General features: G+C 41.9%; 1 protein-coding gene across 3 annotated transcripts in view; it reads right to left on the bottom strand.

The window, feature by feature from the left end:
* The window catches only part of EFHC1 (EF-hand domain containing 1), a 66,741-nt gene extending 47,495 nt beyond the window's left edge, over nucleotides 1–19,246 (bottom strand). The window contains exons 1-4 of one of the 3 annotated variants that reach the window (XM_064597698.1): nucleotides 18,909–19,246; nucleotides 10,188–10,409; nucleotides 6,170–6,457; nucleotides 1,194–1,343 (exon numbers count right to left, since the gene is read on the bottom strand). In XM_064597698.1, coding sequence (XP_064453768.1) covers nucleotides 1,194–1,343; nucleotides 6,170–6,457; nucleotides 10,188–10,409; nucleotides 18,909–18,971 — 723 coding nt within the window. In that variant the 5' untranslated portion in view covers nucleotides 18,972–19,246. The remainder of the gene's footprint in view (nucleotides 1–1,193; nucleotides 1,344–6,169; nucleotides 6,458–10,187; nucleotides 10,410–18,908) is intronic. The other 2 variants (XM_045867007.3, XM_064597699.1) reach the window with 2 other exon arrangements.
* Between the last annotated feature and the right edge of the window lie 1,515 nt (nucleotides 19,247–20,761).

Below are 20,761 nucleotides of genomic sequence, written 5' to 3'. Positions count from 1 at the left end.
CTGCAATGTATTCAATTGTCGAATCACTATGTTGTACACCTGAAGTTAATATAATATTATACATCAATTAGACCTCAATAAACAAAAAAAAAAAAGAAAGAAAAAAGAGCATTGTGTTTTATACAGGGGCTCATATGTATTAATAAAGGTATATGTGAACCATTTATATGTAATTAGTATGGAAAGAATTTTCATTTATTAATGTCTTTTTTTATCCATCGACATACCTCTTCTAGTAATAGTATCAACAACACAATCTTTAAAGACAAAAGAATAACAGATATATGATTGATATAAAGAATGTCCTTAAAAGGCGATGCTAGTGCTAGGCAAATTTTTCTGAACTAAAAGGAATTACATTTCTGAGAGAACACCAGCTGCAAAGAAGCACTGAGGATGATCTCCCCATCTTCTTTTGTACAGAAAGGAGAAGACCAAATCTGCCCCCACACACCAACTCACAGTGGGGAGGATAGGACGGTTGGAACAGAGCTGGAAAATACCTAGAATATTCTACACTCAAACATTCATATAAAATATAACAAGGAAGCATCTGCGATGAGATTTCTGTGAAATTACTATTTTAACATTAGAAATCTACCTATATGCAATAGATTCGAAATTTCCCAATAAATCACTTAGGGTTTCCCAAAGAAGGCTATGAAACGAACTCCTATTTGGGAAAAGAAGTAGTCGGTTGGAAACGTAAAGTGGGAAGCAGACATAGCTCAGGAATTGCTTTAAGATTGAAAGGTTTGGTGGAGGGGCGCCTGGGTGGCTCAGTTGTTAAGCGTCTGCCTTCGGCTCAGGTCATGATCCCGGGGTCCTGGAATCGAGCCCCGCATCGGGCTCCCTGCTCCGCGGGAAGCCTGCTTCTCCCTCTCCCACTCCCCCTGCTTGTGTTCCCTCTCTCGCTGTGTCTCTCTCTGTCAAATAAATAAATAAAATTTAAAAAGAAAGGTTTGGTGGAACTCCTAAGACTTAACTCCACAACCTCCTCTGGGTATCTTAATACAAAACTTGGGCATTCCTGTACCTCTAACTCTAGATGAAACCAGAAAAATCGCACTGTCTCCAAATGGCTAAATTACAGATGTAATGTTTTAAAACACACATCTACCAGAACAGCTTGCTAATAAACATGCATCACATGTGGAGATGAGCAAATCCACTGAGGTGCTGACGTCACTTACTTGTTTGTCAAAGGTGAGAAACTGCTTCAGTTGGTCAAAGTCCGAGGGGGTGACATACTTACGAAGAGGCTGTTTCCGGAGTTCAGTGTAAGGATCAAGAGCCATCTTCTCTGCTGGATTTAATTCAATTCCTTGACTTTCCAAAAATACCTAAATCGTGCAAAAGTAATGATTATCTCTCTTGAAGCTTCCAGGGGTATTAACTGATGGTGTAAAGATAAGTGTAATAATAATTTCTATGCCAATGTCCAAATTAATCATTAGCTTGCAGTTTGAAGCACGTCTTAGCAACATTAAGCCTCCAATCGACCCAACGCTATAATGCAGATAACAACTGATAATCACTGTAAGTATTCCATATTATCAAATTGCTAGGCAATAAGCTGAGCTAACTTGAAGACATGATAGTATGGTAACTGGCTCCATGTATGAATTTAGATCAATGAAATTTAGTTAGGTGCCCAAGACCCGAGTGAGTCTTAGGATTGCTTACATACACACATCTGAAACCCAACCACAGTTTCAAACAATATGTAATTCATACCAGGGATGGGGGCAAGCTACACAATGGCAACAAAGTTAAGCCGAAATCAAATTCCCAACTTTCAACTCACCAAAAACAAGTATCTGATTAAGTCCCCATCTCTACCCCGCTCCAAAAAGGAAAAGAATCACTGGTTATTTTAGACCAGAAAATATTTTAAGAAGGTTTTTTTTTTTTTTTTTTTGATTTTATTTATTTATTTGAGAGAGAGAATGAGAGAGAGCACATGAGAGGGGGGAGGGCCAGAGCGAGAAGCAGACTCCCCGCCGAGCAGGGAGCCCGATGCGGGACTCGATCCTGGGACTCCAGGATCATGACCTGAGCCGAAGGCAGTCGCTTAACCAACTGAGCCACCCAGGCGCCCAGACTAGAAAATATTTTAGCAAAATAGGAGAGACAAACCAAGTACTCAAATCTCACCAGACAAAGTTAAGGAAAACATCTGAACTTGATATGATCTTGTTTAATTTGCTAATTATAAGTAAATACAATATTTTCAGTAACTATATCTTTTAATACAACTTGGCATTTCTTCTTCATAAAAGCACCACAATAAGCTGGGTTTTTTTTTTTTTTTTTTTTTTTTTTGGTAATCAGAAAAGAACAATGTCATGGGATCTGTTTACATTCTAGAACTAGAAATTAATCTGAAATCTGGGTTTCTTTTGGGAATTGTGTGATTTGCTTTTGGACAATTCAATAGAAAATATGCAGGACTCAAAGCCAAAATACCTGGGTTCTAATATTAGCTCTGCTGCTAACTAGCTTGTAATCTTAATACTTAAAGTTTCACTAAGCAGTCTCCAGTATCTTTTAATATTAAAATACTGTGATCTCAATGTCTAGTAAAAGTACTGAGCTGGAGATAACGACTAACAATATTCTCCTCTCCCTTGAGATGATGTATTAGTGTAGCAGGATTATTGACTGAGGTATTTAATGGGGGTTTTACTCCTTTCTGTTGCTTTCAACAGATAACCAGGCCCTTTGTTAACCTTACCTTAGGGATTTTGGCAGGAATGCAGAAGCTTCCTGAAGTTTGACTATTCTTCCTGTCTCTTAGAAAAAGCCTAGACTCTTTGAAGAGATCATTCTAAAGTATCCCAGAAGGAGGGGAGAGAAGGAAATGTCTTTGAAGGCAAGGAGAGAAAAAGGGGGAAATTCTCCCAGACTGGAAAACAGACACAAGTTGAGGGGTCTCAGAAGAGCAAGACTCCACACGGGCTCTTACGGATGCTCGAAGCACACGGGCAGCCAGTCGGGCACATGGGTCTCGGGCACGCGAGGTCTCAGTATCTGACCTCGCACCAAAGCATCCAGGAGGTGCCCTTGAGCACTGACAGCCGATGGACCCTGCCTGTATGACCCCGTTAAGCCTGGGTGTGCCTTGTCGTTCTGAGGGCCTGGAATTTTTGGCAAAGCTGAGAGTGAATAGAAACAGCAGCCCAGTTGGATGGGAGTTCAAGTAGGCTTTATTTTTAAAACACAAAACAGTATTTCCTGCACACTTGCATATGCAGAGTAGGATTCACACCAGCTATACTGTCGGTCATACTCTAATGAAGATGGTAAGTTCTAGATCTCTGATTTCTGGAGTTAATTTTTTTTACTGTGTTAATTCTGTCTCTAGGACCAATGTTTATTTGGAGCAGTGAGGAGGGGCTCAGAAGGGGTGGTGGTGGTGATATATTTGATTAGAGGTGGCTCCTTGTTCAAGCCCACACCATAAAGACAACTATCTTCTTTATCCACTCATAGGTCCAGCCCTAATGAAAACCATCAAATTAGATAAGATGCGTATAAATTTTAAACTGTTACAGGAGCCAACCTCTAACAGATCGACTAATGAAAACATAATTTAATCTAGTCATCGATACCTAAAATATACAACTCTAGTCATTAGTAGTCATCAAAATACAGTTGATCCTATAGTTGCACTTTTGCCTACTTGCAAAAATTTATTAGTAACCTCCAAATCAATAGTCATGGTGCTTCTGTGGTCCTTTGCAGACACACGCAGAGTGGTAAAAATTTCGAGTTGTCTGATAACATACATTCCTAGCTGAGGTCAAATGAGATGACATTCTGCCTTCTTATTTCAGCTTCCATACTGAAAAAGTGTCCATTTAGATGTCTGTTTAGTGCCACTTTTTCACACTTCAGTGCTTTTGTTGCTTTTGCTGTTTAAAATGGCCCCCAACCTTAGTGTTAAAGTGCTGTTGTGTGTTCTACGTGCAAGGAGGCTGGGGTAAGTACTTAGTGTCACTAAACTGCACATCGAAGAAAAGTGGTTAAGGTGGTCACGTTTATGTTACGTACTTTTTATCTCACACACACACACACACACACACACACACACACACACACACAGAGCTGTGATGTGCCTTCAGGAGAAAGTACATGTGTGAGATACGCTTCCTTCAGGCATGAGCTCCAGTGCTGCTGGCCGTAAGTTCGAGGTTCATGAATCAACAAGGTATTTTCAACATGGCATCTTTAAACAGAAACACACATAAAACAAGCTTATAGAAACCTAACCTCGTATTTCTCCAAGGAGCGATGGATCCATAGTTGCTCATTAAGGGCTTGTGGTGACTTCCTAGCACAGAACTACCATCAACAATGAGAGTTGGGACCCCTGGGTGGTTCAGTAGGTTAAGCGTCTCTTTTTTTTTTTTTTTAAAGATTTTATTTATTTATCTATTAGAGAGTGAGCGAGAGAGAAACAGCATGAGAGAGGAGAGGGTCAGAGGGAGAAGCAGGCTCCCCGCTGAGCCGGGAGCCCGATGCGGGACTCGATCCCAGGACCCTGGGATCATGACCCGAGCCGAAGGCAGTTGCTTAACCAACTGAGCCACCCAGGCGCCCCCTAAGCGTCTCTCTTTATGAGAGGTGACTCACCGCTCAGGAATGAACTGCTGATATTCAGATTGTTCATAAAGAGACAACTGTAAAAATAGTCACAATACCTGAAATTTACATAACATCTTATAATTCCTCATTATAGGTACAGTTCTGAAACTGCCTGTGATAAAAAGGACCTCGAAAACCTAAAAAATGTGAGATCAAAACCTGTTTTCCCAAAGACGCTCTAGCACCTGTACCTTCTGTACTGTCTTTCGCTGTTGCTTTGGGATGGCACGGATGCCAGGGCTCCTTCCTTCACTCCCTTGGGGTCTCAGTTCAGGGCGTGGCCTCCCCTGGCCAGCCTCTATACACGCTCCCCACCCTCCCCTCCCTCTTCCTCAGCTCTAGTCCCTTTCGCAGCTCTGAGCAGCATCTGACAGGTTATATGTTGTGTGCTTACTTTTGTCTCCTCCGGCCAGAATGTAACAGCCTTTATGAGGACAAGTCTATATATGTGGCACCTAGAGCCACAAGGCTTGGCACAGAGCAGGCACTCAATAAGTATTTGCTAAATAAGTTACCAAACGCCAAACATAAATGAGTGGATTCAGAGGAACTCAGTGCGTGGTAAAGATTAATCATGTGGCATTTGGTAACATAGGATTAAAGGCACAAAAGAATTCAGAAACTATACCTTTGCTTCTAGAAATGTTTTAAACTAAGAGAAATTTAGAACTGACTTCCTAATACCTACATTTTGTGCTCAAGAAAGGACTCTGTGTCTATATACGTACACATAACTTTAAGAAAAGTTGTCAAAAATCCATACGTATGAAATAGAGGAAATGGAGGATTCTTCTCGATATAAACAAGCATTCTCCTTTAAAACTTGTTTTTATTTCAGGAATTCTTTAGATAGCCGGTTTCTCCAGAATAGAGCAAGTATGATTTACAGGAAGAATATGAACTGCACAAAAAATGTGAGGCTCATATCTGCTAATAAAGGTAATACTACTTTTGTAACTCAAACTTCAGATAAACCGTCCAATGCCTCTTTCACATTTCTATCCCATGAAGGGTGCTACCACTTGAACCAGCATGGGAACTGGTTCCTTATCAAATGATTCAGCTAGGATGCAAGTTTAATTTTATTTGAATGGGTATGTATCCATATCATTGTGAAAAAAGTGATATCACTACACAGTGTTGACACATTATCAACACACACACAAACACCTAATTAAACAACATAATAATCCATACAGGACAGATTACCAGTGTCCTCCTCTCACCCTTATATTTTTCTTTTTAAAGATTTTATTTATTTGAGAGGGAGAGAGCACGAGTGGGGGTGGTGGGGGGGGGGAGAGGCAGAGGGAGAGGGACAAGCAGACTCCTCGCCAAGCAGGGAGTCCCACACAGGGCTGGATCCCAGGACCCCAAGATCATGACCCGAGCCGAAGGCAGATGCTTAACTGACTGAGCCACCCAGATGTCCCTCCTCTTACCCTTATAAATGAAACGTATCCTTCCATAAATTAGAATGATGCCCAGACACGACAATTTCCAGGAATATATACTATACCTGCGTGAATCGGTCGCAGTCAACAATGCGGAAAGTTTTGCCATAAATTGTTATGTTTATTCCTCGATTCAGGTCTTTCCAATGGTAATGGTCTCCCTGGTTGTTCTTGGGTAGCCGCTGGCGTTTGATTAACTTGCCTTGAAGGATCCCAGAGTTTTCCACAACAGGCTCCACGACAGACATGCTGTCATCTTCCAGGTAGTAGTAAATGTTCACTTGGCGAATCCGATAATGTTCCTCAGTTGACATAGGAACATCTTCTTGGAAATAGGCATCAAATTTCAGCACCTATGACACACAAGGCAGGGAGAAATGGCATTGTATTAGTCTCTCATGCAAAAAACATCCAGTACCCTCCTCTAAAGAGAGCCGCTCGGGGAGAACTAAATACTCATCACTCCTATTTTCTAAATCGAAGGCTGCTAAACTACGGTCCGTGGGACCCATCTATCCCTGCCAGCTGAGTCTGTATCACCTCCAAGCTAAGAATGTTTTATTTACGTATTTAAATGGTTAAAAAAATCAAAAGGATAAAATCTCACAACACATGGAAATGATACAAAATTCAAATTTCAGTATCCATAAATAATTATGTAAATAATTAGCAGGTATTTGTCATGGCTGCTTTCCCATTACAAGGGCAGGATTGAGTAGCTGTGATAGAGACCACGTGGGCTGCTACTATGGACTGAATTTTGTCTCTTCCCCCCCCCCCCAAAAAAAATTTGTATGTAAAAGCCCTAACCCTTAATATGACTGTATTTGGAGACAGAGTCTTTAGGAAGTAATTAAGTTTAAGTGAGGTCCCAACAGTGGGGCCCTGATCCAACTGAATTGGTGACTTTGTAAGGAGAGGAAGACCTCTCTCTCAGCAAACCCACCCTGAGGAAAGGCCACGTGAGGAAATAGCAAAAAGGCAGCTATCTAAAGCCAGGAAGAGAGCCCTCACCAGAAACTGAAGCAGCAGGACCCTTGATCTTAGACTTCCAGCCTCCAGAACAGTGAGAAAATTAATTTCTATTATGTAAGACAGCACCAGTATATGGTATCTTGTTATGGCAGCTCAAGTAGACTAAGACATCTGCAAAGCCCCAAATATTTACGATTTGGCCCTTTACAGAAAACGTTTGCTGACCTTTGCTCTAGATACTCAAACTACACATAGACTACTTAGTAATGTGGTCCTTGATCAGATGGCTTAAAGACCTTAACTGTACTAGCTTCACTTCTGTGTCAAAAATCTCTTTTAGGATTTCTGCAAAGAGGGCGCCTGGGTGGCTCAGTTGGTTAAGCGGCTGCCTTCGGCTCAGGTCATGATCCTGGAGTCCCGGGATCGAGTCCCGCATCGGGCTCCCTGCTCGGCAGGGAGTCTGCTTCTCCCTCTCACCCTCCCCCCTCTCATGCTCTCTCTATCTCATTCTCTCTCAAATGAATAAATAAAAAAAAAAATCTTTAAAAAAAAAAGAATTTCTGCAAAGAGTCAAAAATTTGGGCAAGACTATAACCTTTGGTTTCAAAATGAAAACGAAGCCTCAAGTCCATTTCTTTAGAAGGAGAGTCCCCTGTAAATGCATATTAATGACATTTTCATCCTTAGAGAATTCATATGAATGAGACTCAAATCATCAATCCAGCACAGAATCTTTGGGTGGCATGTAAACACACCCTCACTGTACTCAGAAACATACATGATAGATGGAGCAAACCCTAGGTCCTCTGGGGAGCATCAGAGGGAAGCCAAAATGGCACATTCTGTTGCACGTTTAAAAAACATTTAAAAATACTAAAAGCTTGTGTTGACAAGCTTTGGGATTAATTTTAAAACTTTCTTTTATCCCATCTTTATTTTTAATATTTCCTCCCATGAAGAGAAAATATTAGAATGGTGTTGTAGGTAGACAAGAGTGTGAACCTAAAACTCCACTGGAACTAGAGGAACAAACCAAGAAGACCATTTAGCGAAGACACAGATATGGCTTGATGAATGGGAAGATGCATAATTTTATACATGAGTGCTGTTGCTAAAAAGGTGTAGTGTCTACTGTGGAAAAACAAGATTAAAAACCAAAGAGATCGGGCAATTGCTTATGTGAAATAAGCATATAATGGAATAAAACCTTAAAACTCTTAATAAAAAGATGAAATGCATGAATGGAATAGAATGTTTAAAGGAGAAAGATAATACAGTAAAAACCAAAGACAAAAGATCGTTTTCAAGTAACATTGTAGATCCACTACAAAGAACTGAAATGGAGACATGATCACTATAAGTGGGGGCATGATCACTAATTCATGCATGAAATGGTCTGTAATTTGAGCCACAGATATATAAATACACGAAATGTGAGAGCCAGAAATAATCAGCTAATTGAACCTCCCTCATTTTACAAATGGAGACTCAGGGTGGTAGAGTGACTTGCCTGAGGCCAAACTCAGGGTTAGGGGCACAGCTGGGGCTGAAACTATCTGTAGACTCATAGAGAAACAAGAAAAATGTAGAGAAATAGCCAACCATATATCTGATACTGCTTAGGTTCAGCTTCTGAATGGATATATGAATATGTTCCTATTGGATGAGTTCAATGAGATGGGGAAAGGGGGATGGTATGGGTTCTGGCTGAGACATTTAAAAAATTTTTTAAACTAAGTGATTAATGAATGTAAATGGTATAATTCCACCATCAGGTTATTTTCTATTTTCCAGCCTCTATTTTCAATAGGTACTCAATTAGGGGTGCCTGGGTGGCTCAGTCGTTAAGTGTCTGCCTTCAGCTCAGGTCATGATCCCAGGGTCCTGGGATCGAGCCCCGTATCAAGCTCCCCGCTCCGCGGGAAGCCTGCTTCTCCCTCTCCCACTCCCCCTGCTTGTATTCCCTCTCTCGCTGTGTCTCTCTCTGTCAAATAAATAAATAAAATCTTAAAAAAAAAATAGGTACACAATTAAAGTTGACTAGCTAGATGAACACTATAGACATTTAACAAAAAGAATAAAATGAAAAGAAAGACAAAAAAAAAAGACAGAAAGAAAATAGGCTAGGAGTAAATTAGGAAAGCTAACTTGTAAAAACTGGTCAATGGTTCTCAGACTCAGTTATACATAAAAATCATCTGGAAATTAAGATCGATGAGGGTTAGGGTGACATCTCAGTTTCGTAAAAGTCCCACTAGGGATTCTGTTGCATGGCCAGAGTTAGGACAACCTCACCTTAAAGAGGAGGCCCACTGACAAGGAGAATCAAGGATGATATGGAAATGTCAACAGATGGAACTAAAATAGCTCACATTACAAAAGCATAAGGGTAAATGAGACAGAAATGAAAATGTTACATATCCTTTGGTTATATTATGCCAAACCTGAAACATTCCCTGAAAAATGAAAACTTATGAAGACAGCCTGGAGAAAACTGACAAAAGATGGAGTTGTTGTCGTGATGCATTTCACAAAGACTAAGGGTTTGCCATCAGTACAGATAAGACTTCCAAAAAGTAGGGGCACCTGGGTGGCTCAGTCGGTTAAGCGACTGCCTTCGGCTCAGGTCATGATCCTGGAGTCCCTGGATTGAGTCCCACATCAGGCTCCCTGCTCGGCAGGGAGTCTGCTTCTCCCTCTGACCCTCCTCCCTCTCATGTGCTCTCTCTCATTCTCTCTCTCTCAAATAAATAAATAAAATCTTTAAAAAAAAAAAAAAAAAGGCTTCCAAAAAGTAGACAGCACAGAGCAGGTAAACATGGAGCAATATGAATTCAAGAATTCAGAATTCACCCAACTTTTCTTTAACTGTATTTGGAAAATATTTCAGTGAAGTCTACAGGGAATTATTTTCTGTAATAAGCTTCCTGACTAAAGAAAGCCTCTTTCAATCCTGAGTTCAGCTGTCTATGACTAAAGGTTGAGGCATTTGAACAATTTTCTCCTCAGAGCCCTCTGGAAAACCTGTGGTTTGCTGTTGACTTTTCTGCAAACAGTTGGCTCTCAGAAATCTGAATTCAAGGGGTACCCGGAAATCCCAGATGATACCTTTTTGTCAAAAGCCACATGTGCAGGAATAAATTCTGCAGGTGGGGCCTGCTTAGGTTGGCCATAAGTTAAAATCGGTGCCTTGTTGGCCAACTCATCCAGCTCAGCCTGGGACAGCTGGTTGACCTGGAGCCGCTCCCCGCCTATACCAACTGTTGGACGTCGAACAACTGCATAGCCATTCCTGTAGCCCAGAGTCTGGCTTCTATGAAATGCTGTTTTCTGAGGAACAAAAGAAGTGTTTCATTAATAATATTTTATAAAAATGTGTTAGGTAAAAGAGCTAACTTTCAAAAACATCATAACTTAAACCTGCACTTAAAAACATCACAAACCTTGTATCAAAATGCTTACCTGTATTAGAAGGTTCTTATATTTTAAGCTAAAATACCTGGTCAGGAACAGGGAGAAGAGCAGCAGTCTGAGCTTAAAATAAAACTTAAAGCCCTGCTCCAGAATGCCCAATATAATTACCAGCTCACTTTTCATGAGAAACTAATATATTATCTTATCTATACTCAATCTTTCACTTAATTCTTTCTGTGTTTTTAATCTTATCCAGTGTTCATAAACCATGGAACCTAGAAGATCTGACTCTGAGAAATGAATTTTTGCCTAAAATAAAAGGCCTTTCTTGTTATAATAATACTGATACATTCATACAACTCTTTGGAAAGCAAGTGAGTATTATACGTTTAAAGTCTTGAACACAATAAATTCTACCCTAGATACTTTATTTTAAAAATATAATCCAAAATTATGAGAAAGAACAATATGCCTAAAGCTGACCATTGTAATGTTAATTACAATAGTAAAACATTGGAAACAATATAAAAGACAAACATATGAGTTAATGATGGAAAACTCACTTAATGGACTGTGATGCAGCCATTAAAATATTGGTTTTAAAGACCATGTGGCAATCTGCAAAAAATGTTTATGATTTAATAAGCCCAAAAAAGCAGTATATAAAATTATATGTACACCATAGGGCACCTGGGTGGCTTAGTTGGTTAAGTGTCTGCCTTCGGCTCAGGTCATAATCTCAGGGTCCTGGGGTCGAGCCCCACATCGGGCTTCCCACTCAGCTGGGAGTCTGCTTCTCCCTCTCCCTCTGATCCTCCTCCCCACTTGTGCTCTCTGTCTCAAATAAACAAAATCTTAAAAAAAAATTAAAAAAAATAAAATTATATGTGTACTATAATTAGAAGCATGCAAATACGTGCACAAAAAGAAAGTGGATTTGGATAATGTTCTCTGTATTCTTTCTGAATTAAGTTGATTTTTTTTATAATGAACATATTTTTTTTTTTTCGGAAATTGAAAAAAACAAAAGATTAAATAAAAAAAGAAAAAAGTGGAAAGGAAATATTTTTGAAGGCAGAGGAGAGACCAAAATGGTAACATAGGACACCCCAGCCTCCCTACCCTTCCACAAAGATCAACAATTAGTTATCCAAGGACAAAAACAGCTCTGGAAGAGCTTTGGAGTCCAGTTAGGAGGTTTTAGGAACACAGTGGAACAAAAAACCTGAGAATAACTACAGAAGGAGAAGGAAAACGTCATTTTGCTGCATCATCTCATCCCCAAGCCAGCACTGCTCAGTGTCAAGAGGGAACTTCCTGGCCAGAAAGAGATCCCCTGGCCAGGAAGGAAGAGCAACCAGCTTCTCCAGTCTTTTGGGGCAGTCCACAAAGGTCCCACTTCAGTTTCCTCCCACCCAGACCAGCAGAGCTGAAGTGTATAAGGCCAGCTAGGAACACGGATGCAAAGCAGGGGCTATTGGCAGCAGCCCCTCAGTCGGAGTGACTGTGGTATGTAGACACCTGCTCTGCAGACAAACCCGGCAGATCTTACCACTGAGCCAAAGCCAAGGGCCAGGATGGCTACGGCCACTGGGTACCCCCTGCAGATTTCATCAGTGTTCATCCCACAGGCATTCATGATGCCAAGCATCAGAGCCCCTTGCCCAGCCTCCCCTCCTCACATCCTCGCCAGAGCCTGGGAACCACGCCGGCAGCCAGCTCGGGCCTCTGCAGCTGCTGGAGTGCAAGAGGCCAGCACAGACACCCTCTGGCTGACCCCTCCCCCGTTCATGCACTTGGAACTAGCCCCTCCAGCTGTGCATCTGCACACGGCCCAACCCTCATCACAGGCCTCCACTGCAGTGTGCATGCTGGGGGGGGAGAGTGTGCAGCCACAGGAGGACACACCAACAACCAGGGCCTCGTGCAGCTGCCAGTGAGCCCATAGTTGGCCCTGGCCCTTGCCTTCTCTGCTTCCCACCACCATGTGTGTGTCTGCAAACGGCCCCTGCCACTACACAGGCACCCACAGTTGGCACCCGACAGCCAATTATGTGTCCCAGCTCCAGTCACCACTGCTGTTTGCCCTGCTCCCTGGACCTGGAGGTCGCTAAAGACCCCCAAAGCCCTTGCAGCCACTATGGACCCCCTGTAGCACCTGTCAAGGACTACACAGTTGTCAGTGCCAAAGACCCCAGTGGCCTGGGCCAAAGAGACATCATGTCCCCTAAACCTAAACCCAGTGCCGCCACAAAGCCCTGCACTTGGTGCCCTACACCACCAGGCCCAGGATCACAGCAAGCTGCAGCATACCTCCACCCACAGGTGAAAGTCATCCCTTACCAAAATCAGTCCATAAAGTCTGGAAGAGGTAGCTGCTTCTTGATGTGAAGATACCTAGGCAAGATACAGGGATCATGAAGAATCAGGGAAACATGATTCCACCACCTATAGTAACTGGCCCCAAAGAAATGGGGAACCAGGAATTGCCTAATGAAAAAAATTCAGAATTGTCCTAAAGATGCTCAGAGACCTACAAAAGAACAGAGATGGGCAATTTAATGATGTCAGGAAAACAACAAAGGAACAAAGTGAGAAGTTCAACAAAGACATAGAAAACATAAAAAAGAACCAAACAAATTTTGGAGCTGAAGAACACAATGACTGAACTGAAGAATTCAACTATAGCTTCAAAAGAAGATCTGAACAAGCAGAAGAAAGAATCTGTAAGCTTGAAGACAAATAACTTGAAGTTAACCCACAAAGGAGCAAAAAGAAAAAAGAATGAAAAGGAATGAAAAAAGCCCATGGAACTTATGGGATACCAACAAGAAAAATCATGTATGTATGTATCACTGGATCCTTCTCTAGAAGGAGAATACAGAAAGGGGTAGAAAGCTTTTTATTTAAAGAAATAATGGCTGAGAATTACTCAAACCTGGGGAGAGATTTGGACATTCAAGTTCATGAAGCTATTGGTACTCAAAACTTCAATCTAAAATAATCTTCTCCAAGACACATAATAATAAAATCAAAGACAAAGAGAGAATTTTAAGAGCAGTGAAAGAAAAAACCTCTCTCATACAAGGGAACTTCCATAAACGATCAGCAGATTTTTCAGCAGAGATCTTGCAGGCCAGTGTTAAAAGAAAGATACTGCCAACACAGGATACTTTATCCAAAAAAAATGTGCTTCAGAAAGGAAGGCAAGATAAAGACCTTCCCTAATAAACAAAGATGAGAAGATTTATTACCACTAAACCTGCCTTATAAGAATGCTGAAAGAAGTTCAAAGCTAAAACAAAAAGGCGTTAATTAGTAACATGAAAATATACAACACATGGATAAAGTGAGCATATAGTCGGATTTAGAATACCCTAATACTGTAACATGGTGATGTGGTCACTTCTTAATTCTAGTACAAAGATTAAAGGACAAAAGTACTGAAAACCTCTGTAGCTCCAACAATTTGTTAGTGGACACAAAATATAAAAAGATATAAATGGTGACATCAAAAAACCTAAAGCGAGGAGGGTAAATAAGGATAGGGTGTTTATATGTGATCAAAGTTGAGCTGCTATCAGTGTAAAATAGACTGCTACATATATGTTTCATGTGAGTTTCATGGTAACCACAAAGCAAAAGCCTACAGCAGCTTCACAAAAAATAAAGATAAAAAAATCAAAGATACTACTATGACCACTCATCAATCCACAAAGGAAGACAAGACAGGAACGAGGGAACTACAAAACAGCCAGAAAACATTAAATGGCATTAGTAAGTCCTTACCTATCAATAGTTACTCTAAACATAAATGAACTGAATTTTCTAATCAAAAGACAAAAAGCTGGATGATTTAAAAAAAAAAAAAACCCACAAGATCAACTATATGCTGCCTATGCTGTAAGGGACTTGCTGTGGCTTGAAGCACGTACATAAGCTGAAAGTGAAGGAATGGAAAAAGATAATCCATGCAAGTGGGAACCAAAAGAGAGCATGGGTAACTATGCTTACAACAAACAAAAGAGACTTTAAGCCAAAAATGGTAACAAGAAACACAGATGGTCATTATATAACGGTAAAGGGATCAATTAATCAAGATATAACAACCACCTGAAACTAATATAACACTATGTTAATTATGCTGGAATTAAAATAAAACAGAGGGGAAAAAAGATATGATCATAAATATACATGCACCCCACATCAAAGCAGATACTAACAGATCTGAAGGGAGAAATAGACAACAAGACAGTAATAGTAAGGGATTTCAATAGATGACTAAATCAGATAGGAAATGAACAAGGAAAGGTTGGATTTGAACCATTCTTTAGACCAAACAGACCTAACAGACATAAAAAGAAAAATCCATCTAACAACAGCAAAATACACATTCTTCTAAAGTATATCAACATTCTCCAGGATAGGTTATATGATAGGTGACAAAACAAGTCTTAGCAGATTGAAATCATACCTAGTATGCTTTTGCACCACAATGGTATGAAACCAGAAATCAGTAACAGGAAGAAAACTGAAAAACTCCCAAATATGTGGAAATTAAGCAACACACCCTTGTACAACCAGTGGGTCAGAGAAGAAATCAAAAGGGAAATCAGGGCGCCTGGGTGGCTCAGTCGTTAAGCGTCTGCCTTCGGCTCAGGTCATGGTCCCAGGGTCCTGGGATCGAGTCCCACATCGGGCTCCCTGCTCGGCGGGAAGCCTGCTTCTCCCTCTCCCATTCCCCCTGCTTGTGTTCCTGCTCTCGCTATGTCTCTCTCTGTCAAATAAATAAATAAATAAATAAAATCTTTAAAAAAAAAAAAAGGGAAATCAAAAAGTATCTTAAAACAAATGAAAATAGAAGCACAACATATGTAAACCTTTGGGAACCTGCAAAAGGAGTTTAATAGGGTTTTTTTTGGTTTTGTTTTGTTTTAGACAGCAAGAGAGAGAGAGCAGTGGGGGTAGGGATGGGGGTGCTGAGGGAGAGAGAGAATCCCAAGCAGGCTCCCCGCCCAGGGCAGCACCCAACACGGAGCTCCATCCCACAACCCTGAGATTATGACCTGAACCAAAACCAAAAGTCGGATACCCAACCAACTGAGCCACCCAGGTGACCCAATAGAGGATTTTATAGTGATAAATGCATGCATTAAGAAACAAGAAAGATCTCCCTGATATCAACACCAGATAAGGATACTATAAAAAAAAGAAAGTTACAGAGCAACATCCTTGATGAATATAGATGCAAAAATTATCAAAAAATATTAGCGAACCAAATTCAACAGCTCATTAAAAGGATCATACATCATGACCAAGTGGGATTTATTCCTGAGATGTAAGGATGGCTCAACATACACACATCAGTACTTGTTATACAACACATTAAGAGAATGAAAGATAAAAATCATATGATCATCTCAAGAGATGAAGAAAAAGACAAAACATCCATTCATAATAAAAATTTGACAAACTGAGTATAGAAAGAACATACCTTAACATAGTAAAGGCCATATGTGACAAGACCATAGCTAACATCAAACTCGATGGTGAAGGGTTGAAAACTTTTCCTCTAAGATCAGGAACAAGACAAGGGTGTCCACTCTTACCATTCCTATTCACCATAGAACTAGAAGTCTTGGCCAGAGCAATCAGGCAACAACAAGAAGTAAGAGGCATCCAAATAGGAAAGGAAGAAGTAAAACCCTCTTTGTATGCAGATGACATGATCTTACATTCAGAAAACCCTAAAGACTCCACCAAAAAACTGTTAGAACCAATGAATTCAGTAAAGTTGCAGGATACAAAGTCAACGTACAGAGAAAAATTGTGTTTCTATATACTAACAATGAACTATCTGAAATTGAAATTAAGAAAATAATTCTGTTTACAATTCTATACAATTCTGTATAGCATAAAAACAATAAAATACTTAGGAATAAATTTCAGTACATGAAAAACCTATACACTGAAAACTATAAGACACTGATGAAAGAAATTAAAGAAGGCACAACCAAATGGAAAGATACCTTGTGTTCTTGGATTGGAAGAATTAATACTGCTTAAATGTTCACACTATCCAAAGTGATCTACAAATTCAATGCAATCCTTATCAAAATTGCAATGGCATGTTTCACAGAAATAGAAAAAACAATCCTAAAATTTGCATGGAACCACAAAAACCCCCAATAGCCAAAGCAGTCTTGAGAAAGAAGAACAAAGCTGGAGGCGTCACACTTCCTGATTTCAGACTATCATTACAAAGCTACCGTAATCAAAACTACGTGGTACTGGCATAAAAAGAGACACATAAGCCAATGGAACAGAATAGAGCCCAGAAATAAGCTCATGCATATATGGTCAACTGTCTTTGACTGGGTGCCAAGAATACACAATGGGGAAAGGACAGTCTCTTCAATAAATGGTGCTGGGAAAACTGGGTACCCAGGCAAAAGAAAGAAACTGGATCCCTATTTTATAGAACTCACAAAAATTAACTCAAAATGATTGAAGACTTAAACATAAGACCTGTAACTGTAAAACCCCTTGAAGAAAAAAAGGGAAAAAGCTCCCTGACATTGGTTTTGATATAATACCAAAAGCACAGTCAGCGGAAGTAAAAATAAACAAGTGGAACTGCATAAAATTAAAAAGCTTCTGTACAGCAAAGGAAATAATCAACAAAATGACAAGGCAACCTAGGGAATGGGAGAAAATATTTACAAACTGTCTTAGTCTGTTCAGGCTAGTCTAACAAAATACCAGAGACTGGGTAGCCTCCCCGCCCCTCTTAGTCATTATGGTTCACCTTCTGAATGCTTTGAGTGTTATACACACCTAGTTCTTCAGTGCTGAGTAAAGATAGTGACCAAATAGGCAAATAGGTTGACACTTGGACCGTGTATTTAAAATAGAAAATATGTCCAGGGCACAGTTCTTCTTATATGAAGTACAGCAATGTATATTCTCAGAGCCTGGGACCTACAGTCTGCACATTTGTAATCCCCCAAATCGACTCAACCCTGCCTTGTGGGTAACCCACACTCACCAACACCAAATGCTTAGGCTGCTCCTGCACGGGACAGGAATGTGCCTACATTTTCTAACTTACATAGAATGAAAAAGCCCACTGAAGGAAAAGCTCTATGATGCTGTGTCTTAATGCAGGGATAATTATGAAGAAGAGGCTCAGAATCCACACTCCCTCACCAAAATTTCAATTTCAGTTCATTCTCCCAAAGAAAATAAATGGACTACGTATTTTATCTTACCTTTATATACATGGAAAGGAGCTTACAGCTTAAATTACTAAGCTATACAAATACAATTTATTATTGTCTCATCTATGATAGTTTACTAAATAATTCTGTCAAGGGCTAAGCTATGTCAGGAGGAAAAAAAAAAAACAAGCTTTTTTTTTTTTTTTTCTACAGAATACAACTAAAAACAGTTAAAGTAGGGAAGGAGCAAAATCATCTAATCAGGAATCTTTCATTAAAATGTTAGAAAAGAATAGGACCGGGGGAAGAAAAAAAAAACCAGCTAATCAATTGTGGTTGAAAGGACTGGAATGGAATTATCTCCTACAAAGCAGGGAGGGATGGCTTGGGAGGAAGATAGGCAAGTGTTGAAAGTCTAACTTTTGGAGAAACAGCAATTGAGAAAGAAGATAAAACAGGACTGGGGAGAAGGTGGGACTACGCTGTAGACAAGTCAGAAGTGCTGAACGGAAAAGGGACGGGGCTAGGTAGAAGCATAAATGAGGAGGGCGGAGACTGCGTAAAAGAACCTGGTGGAAAGAGGAGAATGAGCATAAATGATTTATATAAGACAGGAGACGGAGCTGGGAGGGGGTAAGATTAGTGGGTCCAGAATAAGGAAGCGGAAGGAGGCGAGAGGGAATGATAGGCCTGGGGAGACGGGCAGGATGGGGCTGTGGGAAGGAGGACGAAGATGCAGGGAGGCTGATTGGGAGAAGGGGCTAGGCTGGGGGGCTGAGGGCGGTTAAGAAGGGGGCTGGGCAGAAAGGGGTACGGTGTGGGAGAATGAGCTCGGAGAGGACCTAGCCAGAGCTTGGGAGGAAAGTGGGGGAAAACAGAGATCCAGAGGGAGGAGAGGCAGGGGCTAAAGGAGCAGGGCAGGAGGAAGAAAGCAGCTAGGACGACGAGAACGAAGGAGGCCAACAGACTGCCAGGATGGAGTGAAAAAACTAGAGAGGATGGAGCGGAGGGCAAAGGCTGGGAGAGAGAGGGTGAGGCTGGAGGGGAGGACGCAGGAATTGTGGTGGCGGACAGAGAAAAGGTGAGGACAGAGGACGGGGTCTGAAGGGAGAGGGCGATCTTGGGAGGAGGAGGCAGGTGCACCAAGGGGCGAGCCCTCCGAGGCCGCCCGGGGGTGGGGCCGAGAAGTCCTCACCGTGAAGTCCTTAAAGGACGTGCCCGGGAGAAAGGGCAGGCCGTGCACAGGGTTGGACACCATCGCCGCCGCTTTCGCCGCCGCCACCTGGGTCGGGGCTTGGCCTCCCGGGTTGCCCGGGCGACAAGCCGCGGACGCCGGCCTCGCGGAGCTCCATGGTAATGCCAAACATCCGGAGCGCCGCGCGCGGGGGCGGGGCCTGAGGCGCGGGCGCGACGGGTCTGCGCGTGCGCCGCCCGCGGGCCCGGCGTTCTGACTGAGGTGGGGGCTGGTGGGCGTGGTGGCAGGAGGTGACTGCGAGGAGGCTCCCCTCGTCGCCTTGAGGTGCAGGGGTGGGGGCCAGCCTTTAGAGGGGTTACAGTGGAGGGGAAGGTGCTTCCTTCCGTCCACCCAGTCCTCACCGCTCCCCGCCCGCGCCGTGAGCTCGGGCCCCGCCTTCTCCCAGCCCCGGGAAAAGGGCTCTTGTCCCGGTTCACACTGAAGTGTCAATGGTTGGTTCCGGCTGAAAGTGGCACCTCGTGCCCGTGCTTGTTGGGGGCAGGGGCTGCGGATTACTCAGGGTTGTATCTCTTGCTCAAGGATGTTCAGTGAACTAATGCAACCGTCTCGTCCCTGATCTTCCCATTGCTGCATTATCATTTTCCATCTTCGCCTCTCCTTATTCTACGGGTCAACACCTGCCGCTCTGCAGCCTCTCAATTCTTGAAGGCCTGGGCCTTGCCTATTCACCCCGGGACACTCAGTATTCGTTGACTGTAGGGCTATAGGGTGCTTATCTCAATTCTCTTGATCTCTATACCTATCTGCCGCTGCAGTGCAAAGATACGACCCACAGGGGGAAATGCGTCTCCTTCGAAGAGAAAACTAAGTCATAAAGACGCAAACAAGCGGGGTGAAATAGTGTCAGGATCGTAGGTATTCTCGCCTTTGGTGATTTTTATAAAACTTGTTTAAATTATTATGCCTTTAAAGAAATATAATCTCGTTCATGAAGCATCTTCAGGAAAGAAAGAAAAAACCTATCCATCAGCACTGAGGAGTTTAAAAATAAAAACAAAAAACAAACAAAACCCTGGTGCCCAGACATGGGATTCATTAGGTCTGAAATAGAGTTCAGGAATCTGATTTTTATAACAGCTGTTCCTGATAATGAGCCAGTTTAGGAACATGATAGAGTAGCAAGCCTGCCACAGGAAGCATAGCTCCACGTCATGGGTAGTTTAGTGCTAATGCAGACAGCAGCTTTAGTTTTATTGCTGCTTGTCAGAGCAAATCCCCCTATTGGGCTTCACTAATGGGCATGAAGCTCAGGGGGCGAAGGACATGAATCCACTGATGGCACCTGAAGCAGTTATGTGGCTGTCTACCACATCCCGCCCAGTTTATTTTCCGCTAACCTCTCCTCTCTCACTACTTCTGTTTTCCTGTTCTTGTCCCCTCCCCCCCTTTTTTAAGATTTTATTTATTTATTTGACAGAGAGAGACACAGCGAGAGAGGGAACACAAGCAGGGGGAGTGGGAGAGGGAGAAGCAGGCTTCCCGCGGAGCAGGGAGCCCGATGCGGGGCTCGATCCCAGGACCCTGGGATCACGACCTGAGCCGAAGGGAGACGCTTAACGACTGAGCCACCCAGGCGCCCCCTCCCCTTTTTTTACCTTTAAATTTTTTTTAATTTTCGATTAATCTATTACTTTAATGCAGGCATTTAATGCTTTAAAAATCGATGAATTACCATTGTTGAATTTACTGAAAACTTTAAAAGCATCTGTCCATTGCATTATATCTTAGCCACTGACCTAGGATACAAGCCAGCTACTGGAAGAATACTTCAAAATGGTAAGTTAAAAAAAAAA

The sequence above is a fragment of the Mirounga angustirostris genome, unplaced genomic scaffold, assembly GCF_029215605.1.
Source record: "Mirounga angustirostris isolate CCGP_5_RB_7025 unplaced genomic scaffold, mMirAng1.0.hap1 SCAF_8, whole genome shotgun sequence".
NCBI lineage: Eukaryota > Metazoa > Chordata > Mammalia > Carnivora > Phocidae > Mirounga > Mirounga angustirostris.
The sequence above is the reverse complement of the archived record's forward strand: the minus strand, read 5'-3'. Positions and strand labels throughout refer to the sequence as shown.